Source organism: Copadichromis virginalis, linkage group LG3, assembly GCF_057382275.1.
Source record: "Copadichromis virginalis isolate Kocher_CV1m ecotype Utaka linkage group LG3, C_Virginalis_male_GT1.1, whole genome shotgun sequence".
Taxonomy (NCBI): domain Eukaryota; kingdom Metazoa; phylum Chordata; class Actinopteri; order Cichliformes; family Cichlidae; genus Copadichromis; species Copadichromis virginalis.
Window position 1 is genome coordinate 10,768,283 of NC_140620.1, and position 14,727 is coordinate 10,783,009.

A 14,727-nucleotide genomic window follows, 5' to 3' on the forward strand; every position below is an offset into this window, starting at 1 on the left:
GAAGCCCCCCTGCTGGATGAGCCCCATCCAGGGGTCTGCTTTGGTCTTTTCCAAAAGAAAAGAGAGAGACTGCAGCAGTCCAGGAGTTTGGTTAATTTTTTTAAATTAAGTCCCACCAAAGATTTGTTTACATGAAAATGTTTGTGAGGCTTAATCTGAATTCGGTGCAGCCAAACTTGAACTTCTTGTTTTATAGTAAACAGCACGTGTGACTATAAACATGGTTTTCTGGAAACAGAAATGGGCAATTTTATCATTAGTAGAGTCATAGATAACTAGGAAAACAATCACAACACATCATCTACTCAACACAAGCAACATCTCACAATGTCCACAAGGGGTCACTGCAGACCCAGAATTGGCTAAATAGCGCATGTCTTACAAGTTGCTAATAGTGAGGCTTTTTTTTTTATGAACTTTATTTAGAACAATAACAATGACAATCTCAAAGAGACAAGCGACATATTAAATCAATCAGAACAGAATCACATCTCCTATACACCACAATGAAATCGACAATAACTGAAAGTAAACATACATACACACATACATATATACATATATATGCATATACACATGCATACATACACATCCATATTCACACATCTACATAATAATAATATAAAAAGATGAATAACCAATACAAAAATAAATAAGAATAAAAAAAGAATGAAAAACAAGGAACAGAAATAAAGAAGACAAGGGGGATCATAAAATCTCTAAAAGTGAGGTTCCATAAACAAGACACATAACTTAAATAAGGGGCTAAGAAAAATCAAACTCTTCTAAAAATCTATGCAATTTGATTGCTTGGGGCTTATTTATTAGCTTAAGAGATTTACGGAACAGGGAGAGGTCGTTTTTAAGAGCAGGCCATGAAGGGGGGGATTTAGCATATCGGCATTTATGTATGTAATACTTTGTTATAATAATGAGATTGTTAACTAAAAACTCACTATTTTTGTCCTTAAGGATTACTCCAATTTGAATATTTTGAAAAGACCAAAAATCAATATATCCATACTGGGACAATATTAGGACATGGAGAGATTTCCATAAGTTCTGGATTGTCACACATCCATAGAACATGTGCTCTGTTGTTTCCGAAGTTGTTTTACAAATATAACAGTTGTCTAACACAAATTTAAATCTGTCTCTCATAAATTCATTGGAGGGGTAAATATTTTTTGTAGTTCTAAAATGGACTTCTTTAAATTTTGGGGGAATTGGAAATGTTAAATATTTGGTTCTGATCAACGAGATCTCAGATTTGTTATAATCTTTAAAGACGAGTGAATGTTTTGTCCTACCTGGATATAAGGTGTTAACCAAATACCTCCTCAAAAACTGATTATTGCATTTTCCATTAACCAAGTCAAGACCATCTAGTTTAACTTTATGCAAATTTGGAGTCTGTATATTTGAAAAATTGTTCTTTACCGTATTTACAAGGACTGTTGGGATATTCTGTGAAACCTTGTTATAGAGCTCGAACGAGCAACTCATGTCATATTTCTCATTAAGCCTGTTTAATTCAAGTATATCTCCATTTTCATCCATTATATGTGTCACAGACCAAATTTGTTTTGTCATCCATTCTTCCACAAACATAGATTTCCCCCGATTCAATATCACCCTATTATTCCACAGTGGAACATTGTGGGGACTGATAGTGAGGCATAAATATGGCAAGCTAGCAACAGCTAAAGGAAACCATAGAAAAGTCCTTTATTCCTCATCCCGCTGATTGTAGTCATTGCAGGAGATTACAGCCAGATTATAATCAGCATCATGTTAATGAATCTGCCAAAGTAAGAACACTTACAGATCCATCAACTCACTCAGTCACACAAAACTGCATCATAGCTGCGTCACAGCAGCTCCTTCAGTCATTCCCACTCTGTGTGCTGAGCACGTGACCACTGGTGCGCTTGTTTCCTTTGGGTGCGCTTGATTCTTGCTTCTAGACATCCTGAGGCCGAGTCAGAGCAGGAAGTTGGAACAATGTTTGTATTTTTGTGCAAAGCTAACTGAAGCTTGTGCTGTATTAACATAATGATAAAATCATATCAGTATATGTGAGTACAAACTTTAGTCTAACTTTTCATTCTAACTGTATTCAGCTTGAACCAGAAGAAAAAGAAGGACAATAAAACTATGTTTCTATTTCCTGTTGCTACATTGTAGAGGGCGACTTTGCCTCTAAACAGGAACATGTGTACAGCCCTGCATCAGCAGCTTCATTCTTATACAGACCTTTCTACTCTGTGTGTTAAACTGAGCTCTATGTTTGCTACATAGCAGTCAATGAATCCAGTTTTTACACCACAGTTAAGTTAATGTAGTTAAATCTGTGTATTTGTAACTCAAACATTCAGTGTTTTAAACAGAAACCTGACTTTGACATATTTAAGTTGGTATGAACACAGTCAGAGCTGCTGCTGCTTTTATTGTTCTGTTGCTTTTTCAAAGCTTTCTGTGCAAATCAATAGAAATATTTATTGTTGCATCTTAAAGCTGCCAGCACAGCAGCAGCATGAGGAGAAGAGTGTTTGCTCAGGAAATACACGGGTCCCTGAAGAGTTCAAACAGGAAATATTCCTGCATTAAATCTGCAGTTCAATCATCAGCAGATTACTGTCAGTGTCATCTGTCACCAGGCAGGTTTTAACAGGCGTGTAAGCCACATATTATTAGAACACCCTTTTATATTTGGATGATAAACACATTTAGTTGTGTTTGGTCTTTAACTTGTGCTCAGTTTCCACAATGAATTCATGATGGAAATCTCTAATAAACTATCAAAATAGACACTATTTCCCCCCACCACACTCTCTGTTGGTGGCTGGTGCCCCCATCCTCTGGTGAGTTGGTGGTTCTTGGTGCTCGGGTGTGTTCTGGCTAATGGCTGCTTGGTGGGGCCTGGCCCCCTGGCTCTGTCAGGCCCCTGCTTGGGTTTTTGTTTTTTAGGCAGGTTTGGAGCAGATCCTCAGGGTTTTTTTTCTCTCCCTCTCCTTCTGTAAACTTCTTCAGCAGTTTCTTCTTTTTCCTTTTCTGTTCTGATTGTAATACCTCAAAATAAAAACTTCTAATAAAATATGACCATTTTAGCAAAAGCAGTAATGATGCACTTGGGAAAATCACAACACATGTAAGAAGAAGAAAGTTCAGATATGTGTTTAAAATTGTAGGGAGTAAAAAGTAGTTAGAAAAAAAAAACTACTCAGGTAAAGTACAGATACCTTAAAATTGTACTTAAGTACTTACTGCCCAACTCTGGAGAAGTTTTTATTACTCACATTATGTAAATTAACTACACGGCTCTACACTAACTTTTTGCCTTGTGTTACCGCGCCAGATCCGCGGCCTCGAACCGTAGTAAACCTCTGGCAGTTACTTCAAGGTTCCGTAACTGGCTCGTAGCCGGCAACCAGCTTACTATACAGGTCAACTCCGCTCGCAAAAAGATCAAAGGAGGCGTAGGAAACTGCTTCACCGAGCTTTATTTCTTCTCTAAGGCACGAACACCGTGTACAGTGGGCTGAAACAGTTTACTCACAGCGAGCATCGCCGACACAACTCTGGCTGTCGAGGGAGTATTATATTCCTTTTATTTATTGTCTTTCCGTCTCTTCTGTAGCTAACCGTTACTTTTCACCTTCTCCGCTCTCTCTTCACACACCGGCGCAGTCCCGCTACACACAACCCGAAAACATTACCCATCTGGTTTCACCCTTAAATCTCCCGATTTTCTTTTCCAGTATAAATATTTATTGCACTTATTAACTGCACATCAACTTCGTAACAGTTGAGACTGAACATAAAAACAATAAATAAACATAAAAACAACAAATGTCTCACGTTGTGTTGTTGCCGCAAAATGTTGTCCTGCTTGAAATTCCGTCTCCACCGTTGCTCGACGCTGCGTGTACAGAGCAGGTAGTGCAACAATAGAAAAATAGTTGCGGGACAGCACTGTGTAGCGTTTGTCTAGGGTGTTGATCATTTTCCTAAATCCCTCGTTTTGCACAGTGTTGATGGAGCCATATCTTTGGTCAGGTGATTGTTAGGTAAACTGACACGGATGGATTACGTGGCAGAAACACACACGGACACAAAATAGTTGTGATGCAAGTTTATATACAAGAATAGGGAATATTTACAAGGAAGGGGGCTATATACAGTGATAGATAAAAATGTGCCAGGAGATTAACACCGAAGAGATGAGACGAAGCCGAGGTATGCAGGTAGGCAGATGACGCACCGGAGCTACCTGACAACAAGGAACAAAACAGTTTACGGCGTACCGTTGATAGCCGAAAGTTAAACACAAGTGGACGGAGAGAGTTGGAGAGCTTACTTGAAACACAAACCTGCTGCAGTGACCGCAGCCCGATGGAACGTAGCTCTCCGTCGCGGATCCACAGTAGCCAACACAAAAACCTAGGCAGGCGGGCAAGCAGTGGAACAGGCTAAGACAAAAGAGAAGCAGGCAAAACGTGGATCCTTAAAACATACAGCTCCACAGCGTAGAATCAACAGATTCAGCTTGTGCTAACACGTTACCACTTGTGACAGCGACAATACTCCGACACCAGACGTCCGTGACTCAGCTCCCTAATAGTGATGGGTCGTTCGCGAACGAAATGGCTCTTAGAGCCGCCTCTTTGACGTGAACGACGCGAGCCGGCTCCTTATCGCGAGCCGTCACGTGGGTTTTTTTCTTTTCTTTCTCTCACCCTCTCTCTCTCTCTCGCACTTTTTTCCGCTTCACTTCGCACCTGAGCCTTGTGCTTTATGCTGGGAAGAGGGGGGAGGGGCGGTAGTTACACTCAGTAGCACAGGAACAGAGCCAGAGAGAGAGAGAGAGAAAGAGAGCCAGGGACAACAATGTCACATTAGAAAGGTATAGTAATCATCCACAACTATTTTCAGTTGCAGATGATAAAGGATTCAGAAAGTTTATTCATGCAGGCCCATATGACAGAGAATATGCATCTTCTTTATGTTTTCATATTATAATTTATATTTAATTGTGTTGTGGTTTGCAGTGTTTTGTGTTGTTTTCACTTTAAATTTGTAAAAGGAAAAAGCTGAAAATTTAAATAGTTAAAAGTTGAAATGTGAATAGTTGATTTTTGTATTATATGATTTATTTATTACATTTTATGTGGAGTGAAAAAATAAAAGTATATTTACGGTGGCCCCTACAGACAAAGCACATATAAACTTCAAATCACGTACGAACTCTGAAGCACGTACAAACTCCAAAACACGTAAAAACACGTACAAACTCCAAAACACGTACAAACTCCAAAACACGTAAAAACTCCAAAACACGTACAAAAAACTCAGAAGCACATAAAAACTCAAAACACGTACAAAAGACAACAGAAGTGCTCCAGGATGCTGGGCGCAGTGTGGAGCTTTTGTTACCTAGTGGCTACACAAGCCAGCAAGTACCAACGACCGGATTTGGTGTGTGGTAGTAACAGGTAAATGAACTTTTTTTAAAATTATTTGAATATATATGAGTGCCTGTGTATAAATACACAAACAATACACACATGCTTTCAATTGTGTAATTTAAGTGATCTAGTAGCTCTGCTTTGGAAGTTCAGTTCATGCTAGAAATGTGTTTTGGAGTTTGTACGTGTTTTGTCTCTAGGGGCCACCGCATATATTTATATATAAACATATATAAATAAAACCACTTTTTTTTACGTTAGTAATTCCTTTTGTGCATAATTTTATATTATTGTTAATAATAAATTAATTAAAGCAACAAAACAACCTGAAGAGCCGGTTCGGAGCCGAAAGAGCCGGCTCTTTTTAGTGAGCCGAACCGAAAGAGCCGGATCTCTAAAAAGAGCCGGAAATCCCATCACTACTCCCTAAAAGCGCTCACTGATGACGTCCGATGCGCCGCAGGTGTGCCGGAATGCCATCAAGCCCCGCCTCGCCTACCTATACCAAAAAGGAAAACAAAACCCAAACAACAACAATACACCTACCCACCACCTCCTAACAGTGATAAGTGATAGCCTCCGTAATTTCTTTGTGCCTGCGGGAGTTCGACGGGTATAGGGAAGCGCTGTATAAGGTTCCCGTTATTGATGTTTGGGTGGTTGACCGGGACGGATTTTCTCCTGTCACTTTCTCGTCATCCCTGACGTGCTCTCCGTTGTTTTTTCCCTGCTAATTTTAGCATCACACGGCACAGCTTCTGTATCACGTGGTATAAGGCTCCACCCTTGTCATTTGTTGAGCAGGAAGAGTGAGCGCTTGTTTTCATGCAGATTATGTCCCGGATCAAAATGCGGTACAATCGTCGTCGTTTTTTTTTTTAATTTTGTTTTTTTAAATCGTTGTCATTTGGAAATGAGATCGCGATTTTCTAACGATTAATCGTGCAGCCCTAAACACCATCATAAAATATATGGCTCTTGAAGTACCAGCCTTATGACCCACATTAAAGTACAGTAGTAAAGGCCTATTTAACACCACAACCAGTTTACACGAGACAATTTTATTTCTGATATGAATGTTATTTATTTTAACTGTCATAAACAGGATGTGACGAGTGACATTAGTAACAACTGTACTGCATTAAAACATTCACAGCAGGTGGGATATCCAATCTTTAAGTGATGACCTGGTGAAACCTGCTTCTGGGTCCAAACGACTCTGAGTTTATTAAGGCTGTTGTGTTTTTAACATGTTTTAATGCTTTGAATCTTCTTCCATTTAATCTGAACAAGCCCCTAAAAGAAGTCAGTGATCACTGTCGGCCTCTCTCGGTTGTTATCACCACTGTTCATTTTAAAGCTCAGTTTTTAAAACCTTAGGATGTAACTACAGCCCAGCCCATGCAGCAGTATATGAATGACTGACCTCGTATTGTGGATGGATTATCTCAGTGGTTCTCCTGACTGAAGTTTGGTCCTTTTACAGCATCCTGCCATGCGATTGCATTTGTCACTAACCATCAGTGAACATAATCACAATCATACTGAAGTTCCACCTTAATACAAAGATCATCCTCTGACTGAATGAAAGAGAAGAAGAGGTGTAGCGTTCACAACAACATCTGGATTTTTAAGGAGATTTTGAGATAATATTTTATTTTAAACTTCTCTTGATTTTTCACTTTTCTCCTTAAATCAGACTCACAATCTGATTGCAATTCTTTGCCAAAGTTTACATCGACCATAACAGATGAAGTCAGAGGATGATTAGTGGCAGAAACGGGCTTCCAACTTATCCCATTAAGTCACCAGCTGACACTAACAGAAAAAAGATATAAACACATTTCATCTTTAAAATGACTCGACAACAGCAGTCTGTACCTGGAGAGGATGACATGTGGCTGTCTGATCACAACCAATACAAACCTCAGTCAAACGTCACCTTTGAACTAAAACTAAAACAAACAACTTTTTCTTTTCAGATTTTCAGATTTTTCTTGTAACATATAAACAAACTGAAAGCTCTGTGATTTTATGAAAAATGCATCCTCATGGAGTTTGGAGTTTGCATGTTCTCCACATGTTTGTGTGGGTTCTCTCCGAGTACTCTGCTTTCCTCCCACAGTCCAAAGACACACAGTGAGTGTGGCTGGGTTATTGGATCTTTCTAAATCTCCATAGGTGTGAATTAGGGCTGGGTATCGTCACTGATTTCTAGAATCGATTCAATTCCGATTCACAAGGTCCCGAATCGATTCGATCCACGATTCGATTTAATTCGATTCGATTTAAATCTGGGAAATTTTGACAGTCAGAAATATTATAATTCAGATCAGTACATTTACATATTTTTGTATCTATAAAAAGGAAGCTGACACACGCAAGACTTTATCAAAGGTGTAAGCATCACAGCAGATGCCTTTGTGTCAAAGTAGCTGAAGATAAAACACAGAAAAACATGAAGGTTATTTTCCTGGCCTGGGATTTTATAAAAATATTCTGCAGTACATCAAAAACGAAAGAAAACCATTAATCAACATATGAACATTACCTCTGACGTTACAGCGGTTTTAGTAGAGACACGGTTAAGCGTTTTGCATTTTGAATAATTTTAAAAAGTTTAAATTTGTTCAGTATTGAACAGCAGAAATTAGGTTTTCTTTTCGGAAGAATGTAAAAGGGAAAAAAACAGCGGCTGACAGCGCTGTAAGCAACAGTAGACTTGTGCGTAACAAGCAAGCGAATAATGAAGAAAGGGAAACTGTTCTTGAAGTACAGAGAGAGAGAGAGAGAGAGAGAGAGAGAGAGAGAGAGAGGGAGAGAGAGAGAGAGAGAGAGAGAGAGCTGCGCATCGCGGTGGAAGCAAAACAGTAAAAGTGAATTCATGACGATGTTTATGTGAAGCGTTTGGATCTTCTTTTGCTGCTGGTTCGGTCAATATTGCTTGGAGAGACATCAAACTAACAGCTTTAGAATCGGCTCATAAAGGGCGTGAACACAAAGCGCCGACCCACCGACAGATCAGAATCAGCGAGCTGTCGGCTTTCAGCCCCGACTGTGAGAAAGGCGACATCTAACTGATTCTGATCCGCGGGTCGCGCTGTGTGTTTAAGTCTATGTGCAGAATCCCTGTACCTGCTCTCATTTACTGTCTTAACTGTTTGGTGGTTGTTGAAATTTTGTGAGATGTCACCAGAGATTCTGGCATTTCGGGCAAAAATAAATAAATCTAAATAAATTTATATTAAAAAATCGATTCAGGATTTTAATGAATCGATTTTACGTTATCAAAGCCAGAATCGATTTTAATCGATGAATCGATTATAAAAACCCACCCCTAGTGTGAATGGTTGTCTCTCTTTCTGTTTTTTACTGAGACTGCTGACCTGTCCATGGTCCACACTACGATAGCTGAGATAGACTCCAGCTCCCCACGACTCTGAACTGGATAAGTGGAAGAGAATAGATGGATGGATGTTCAGTACCAGTGCACATTTTGAGCTATGAGCATGTTTGTTGCCAAATGCAGTGATCTGGCTGCCAAAAAATGTGGACTCTAAACTCAGAGTGAACTGATGCAGAGTTCAGGTTTAGACTCACACACAGCTGATTCATGTTTCTGTCTCTGTGTCCTCAGTTTCCCAGCATGCCTCGGCTCTGGAGGTGTATGAGGGGGTGGAGTCTGTCCTGCTGACCTGTCAGGACTCTTCTGTACCTGCACGTCCCACTCTGGTGTGGAGCCGCCACGACTTCAGTCCTCCAATCGTCCACAAGCGTAATGATGCAGGAGATGAACTGAGAAACCAAAACCAGCGTTACAGGAAAAGAACGTCCATGAAGACGGACTCTCTGAGGACTGGAGACTTCAGCCTCACTCTGAGGAACCCCATCACCTCTGACAGCGGCACCTACACCTGCACCATCACTGCATTTGGAAACACACGGACACTGACAGCAGTAGAGCTGCAGGTCAAAGGTCAGCAACACACCCAACACACCAAGAAAGACTGTTGACCGTTTAACCTTTGTTGTAGCTGTTTACACAGATGTTCAGGCTCAGCTATCATCAGCCTGTGTGAACAGCTTCAGTCTTCATCGAGGACAAACCTCCACTCTGCTGTTTATCTACAGACTGAGTTCAGCCTCACTGTTCATAAATGAATGAATGAAGCTTTATTTGTCACAAGCAGGTTGCCCTGCAGCGAGATGGGAACCCCCCCCGACCTTACACACATAACACAGACATCACATTGGGTTACAAGTCGGAGATCGGTAGCGTTGCAGAAAAACACTGAAATGTACACAACAACGGGAAGGTACAAGAGGAAAAAAAGAGACCTCCACTCATGCTGTGCTTCCATGATAGGACAGCACGAGAACAGGAAACAAAAAAAACTCCTCTGCACAAAAGCACATAAATGTCCACAGCACAGCATTATGGAAGACATGACAAGCCACAGGGATGGGTAGGGGATGTGGAGTAACCCCAGCCACACAGCAGCCATCCTGCAACGGCGCCGTCATTAAGCCGGGGCTGACGTAATACATCGCCCCGCTCTTCGACAGCGCGGGCCCGGACCCGCCTCGTGTTCCCAGGGGGCAGCAAGCATCAAAGGCGTTGGAAAGGGAGGGGGGATGAGTGAGTGCTTATCAGTGTAAGTGTATATGTGTGCGTGTCCATAGTTCAGCTGAGACAGTGTCCTTCGGCCTATCAGGCTAAGTAAACAGTCCTCCAGCCAATCCAGGTGTCCTTTCATGGGATGGGAAGAATAGCCGTAACACAGTCGTTATCAGGGAGTGATTGTTCGGCTCCAGCCTTGGGCCTGCAGCTGGCGCCGTGATGGGGGTCCGCAATGTTGATGTTGATTTTGTAAATTTCCATGCGAGCAGCCCAGGAGAATTTTCAGGCTGCCCTAACACTCCGACACTGGTCTCTCGATCTCCCGTTGAAGAGCTGCGAGCCTCCCCATGATGGTATCAAACTTCTGTTCCATGGTGTTGTCATTCTTTTGATTCTGAGACCTCACAACTGCAGTGATCCGTTCCGCGATGTTTTCCAACTGTCGCTCAAGGGTCTCATTTTGAGCAGGCCTCTCTCTGATGTTTCCCCTCATACGCTCAACGGTGTTGTTTTGAGCCTTCACAGCAGCTGTAAGCGTCTCCAAGGTGTTGACCATATTACGTTCGTTGTGAGAGGTCGCGCCTCGTCCCGTCGCTTCGATTCCAGCGGGCAGCCTTGTGGGGGTTTGAATAGCCGGTTCCGCTCTCTTATTTCTCTGATAAACCAGGGCTAAGCCAACGCCGATCAGCATGAACCCTGTTATCATGGTTCCGAATAGGTAGATATCTTCAGCGTCCTCGATCGACAGTCCCGCCAGGCACACGGTCCTCCAGTTCTGCCACCCGTCCATCGTGTATCCGGCAGGGAAAGTCCCTCCAGGGCACTCAGGCTCTCCCGAGCCCAGACTTCTCGTTGAGAAAAAAATGTCCTCACATTCATAAGAACTAAAGCAGGAGGTCCAAACAGCTTCAGGTGTGAGCAGCACAGAAAGGTCTGACTTACAGAGACTCCAAAGACAGCAACAGGAAACAGACGATTATCAGACGTTAGAGACTCTAACCCAACATCCAAACTGTTAACATCAGGTTCTGACGCTGTGGCCATCAAAACTGATCATACTCTCTATTCTATTCTACTCTACTCTACTTTATTCTCTTCTATTCTCTTTTATTCTGTTATATTCTGTTCTATTTGGGGTTTTTTTCTATTGTGATCTTTAGTGTTGAATTGTGTTCTGTTGTATTATGTTGTGTTCTATTTTCTTCTATTCTTTTCTTGCCATTTTGTTCGATTGTTTTAGTTTAATCTTTTCTGTTGTATTCTGTTGTGTTCTGCTCTCTTCTTTTCTCCTCTATTCTGCTCTTTAAATGTAAATTTTAGTTTTCAGTTGTGAAATCAGATATTAAATCTGTATATGAAGGGAAATTGTTTTTTTTTCATATTGTGAAGTATCCAGTAAATAAGCTGAGGTACCTCACCAAGAAATGACTGCAGGATAAACAGGTTAGCTCACCTTTCTGTGATTAGTTTACAGTAAAGAACAGTGTGTGACTGCTGCACAGCAGCTGTGCTGTTCAGGGTCAGAGTTCACTCACATCAAGTGTAGCAGAGATGACACTTCGATTCATTCACTGGATTCAACCTTTATACCAACTGCCAACCATCTAGTATAAAGACATCATCAATACAGTTTACTGTATGCAGAAAAGGTTTCTCATGTACCAATCAAAGAGCTACTTTGAGTACATGTCAGAGCCTGTACTGTAGAAGTTAAATCAGTACTTCAACTTTTACTGGAGTATTCTTAACACACGTATCTGTACTTTGACTTAAGTACAGACTGTCTGTCCTTTTGCTGTCTCTGCACACAGCTGATTCATGTGTCTCTGTGTCCTCACAGTGTCCCACCAAGTCTTCACCCTGGAGGTGTACGAGGGGGCGGAGTCAGTCCCGCTGCCCTGTCACATCCCGTTTGTATCTGGACCCACCACAGTGGTGTGGAGCCGCTACGACCTCAATCCTCCAACCGTCCACCAGCGTCAGCAGGAAGAGGACGAGCGGACAGATCAAAACCAGCGTTACAGAGACCGAACATCCATGAAGACTGACGCTCTGCAGACTGGAGACTTCAGCCTCACTCTGAGGAAACCCCACATCTTTGACAGCAGCAACTACACCTGCACCATCAGAGTGACGGGAGAAGAACCCAGACTGACAGATGTTCAGCTGCAGGTCAAAGGTCAGCAGCACACACCAAATCCTAGTTTTTACCATGAGGTTTTCCTGAAGCTGAAGTTACAGCTCATGTTTTCAGTTAGCTTTTAAAAATCTCTTTTCCTCCTTTTAAGACATTTTGTTTTGATTATGATGTAAACAGTGAAAGGATTTTCAGGGTTAACAAACTTTTAGTGAGGGTGCTGAAAGGAAAAGCAAAGATGATCTATAAGAAACCAAGAGTTAGATATAGAAGAAGAACTGGTAACTAAATCAGAGGTGTGTAGAAATGAAACAGTGATAATTATCACAGCATTCAGAGAGGGAAAGGACAGATTACTGGAGGTGAGCAGGCAGGATGGAGGTGGAGAGCGGGCAGGCAGGTGGACGAGGAGGCCAGGTGAGTAAATCCAGGAAGCTTGAGATATGCAGGAGCAGCACTTCTGAGAGACCAAACAGGAGTTATGTGGGACTGTAGGAGTGAGGTTAGGAGGCAACAGAATAACAGGATTATTACTCGAAGCCGGATAACTGAAAGGAAAACACAAGAGATCTTACATTGTGATGGTTTATGATTATGATCCTACTATGATATCCACAACTTGATTTTTCAAGGTAAAGTTTTTGTTGTGTGCCTAGTAGCTGGAGTACAACAACATCTGATCTGTGGGTATCATCTATATCACCCCTGCCTCTCTGAGTGAAAGGGTTTTCTCTAAAACTGAAGAGGTTATCACCAAAAACCATCTGAGTCGAGCAGAGTGGAAAAATATTTCTTAATAAAAATGATTAATGCCACCATCACCCAGTATATTTGAGCACAGTCACTGCCCATCATTTGAAAACACTGCAACAGCTTTAACATAAACATGTGGTTATGTTAAAGCAGTACACACCTCCACAAGGGTGTGCACTGAGCCCTCTCCTGTACTCACTCTACACCTACGACTGCACAGCCACTAACAACTCCAACATCATTGTGAAGTTTGCGGACGACACTACAGTGGTGGGTCTTATCACCAACGGTGATGAGACGGCTTACAGGGAGGAGGTCAGCGCCCTGACCCACTGGTGTCAAGACAACCATCTCACCCTCAACGTTGCAAAGACAAAGGAGTTGATAGTGGACTTCTGGAGGTGCAGAGAAGTACACACCCCCATCACCATCAACGGCGCTGCTGTGGAGAGAGTGAGCAGCTTCTGCTTCCTTGGAGTACATCTGGCTGAGGATCTTACGTGGTCAGTACACACAAACAAAACAGTGAAGAAGGCGCAGCAGCGCCTTCTTCACTTCTTCAGCCTCTTCTTTCTCAGGAGACTGAAAAGATTTGGCATGAGCCCCCGCATCCTCAGGACCTTCTATCGCTGTGCCATTGAGAGCATCCTCACTGGATGCATCATCACCTGGTACGGCAACAGCACCGCTTACAACCGCAAAGCTCTCCGGAGAGTAGTGCGGTGTTCTGAACGGATAATTGGAGGTGAGCTTCCCTCCCTCCAAGACATCTACAGGAAGCGCTGCCTGAGGAAAGCGGGGAGGATCATCAAGGACTCCAGTCACCCCAGCCATAAACTGTTCAGACTGCTTCCATCAGGAAGGAGGTTCTGCAGCATCCGGTCCCGTACCAGCAGACTGAGAGACAGCTTCTTCCACCAGGCCATCAGACTGCTGAACACGTCATAGACACCTCAGCTTCACTACTGGAACTTTAACATTATGCACTCCATACTGTACAGTAATGCCACTGTTTTGCACATATCCAACTACCAACCTCTGTATATTTTTATATATTTTATTTTATTGTTTACTCTATTTAATTTGTAAAATACACACACACACACACACACGTAGAAAAACATTTAGTACACACATCCAGTGATGCATATACTATTATATATTGTACATATATTTATTAGTTTCAGATGTAGCCATTCTTGTATTTTGCTTGTTTACGTTATTGTATTTTTGCACAACTCTGTTGCTTGTGAAGCTCGCACACAAGAATTTCACTCACATGTACTGTACCAATGTACCTGCACATGTGATGTGACAATAAAAGTGATTTGATTTGATTTTTGCTGGATTTGACTGAAATCATACTGACTGAAGTTTTTTTGACATTGATGGAATTTTATGTCTTAGACTCACACATTAATCAGTAACAGATTAGATGAATTAATCAGTCACAGCTGTGAGAAGCAAACCCCGGCCACAGTAGCTCCGCCCAGAGGTACACCTGCTAACTGTAGGGAAATAAAAAAGAGGAAAACAAACAGAAACCCAGCCACACCCTCCCATTATAGAGCGACTAGAACAAGAGTTATTCAGACTGATGTGTTCAGTGTGCTCTGATGTTTGGGTGGAGGTATTTTCTGACTGATTTTATTCTTTAACCAGTGAAACTCTGCAATGAGCAGCAGACCTGATACAGCTCAGACTGGTTCACAATAATCGTGTCCATGTAAACCTCGTTCTCTTCTTGT

General features: G+C 41.9%; 1 protein-coding gene and 1 long non-coding RNA gene across 2 annotated transcripts in view; one reads left to right on the plus strand and one right to left on the minus strand.

Moving 5' to 3' along the window:
* Positions 1 to 4,141: 4,141 nt before the first annotated feature.
* LOC146712725 (uncharacterized) lies at positions 4,142 to 4,623 on the minus strand. The gene is made up of 3 exons (XR_014919076.1): positions 4,567 to 4,623; positions 4,361 to 4,472; positions 4,142 to 4,273 (listed from the first exon to the last, which is right to left on the minus strand). It is a non-coding gene; the product is annotated as an uncharacterized LOC146712725 (long non-coding RNA).
* A 4,354-nt stretch (positions 4,624 to 8,977) lies between these two features.
* Positions 8,978 to 14,727, plus strand: part of LOC146712726 (uncharacterized) — a 38,927-nt gene continuing 33,177 nt past the window's right edge. Inside the window, exons 1-3 of the mRNA XM_085436981.1 lie at positions 8,978 to 8,996; positions 9,106 to 9,444; positions 11,930 to 12,268. Coding sequence (XP_085293107.1) covers positions 8,978 to 8,996; positions 9,106 to 9,444; positions 11,930 to 12,268 — 697 coding nt within the window. The remainder of the gene's footprint in view (positions 8,997 to 9,105; positions 9,445 to 11,929; positions 12,269 to 14,727) is intronic.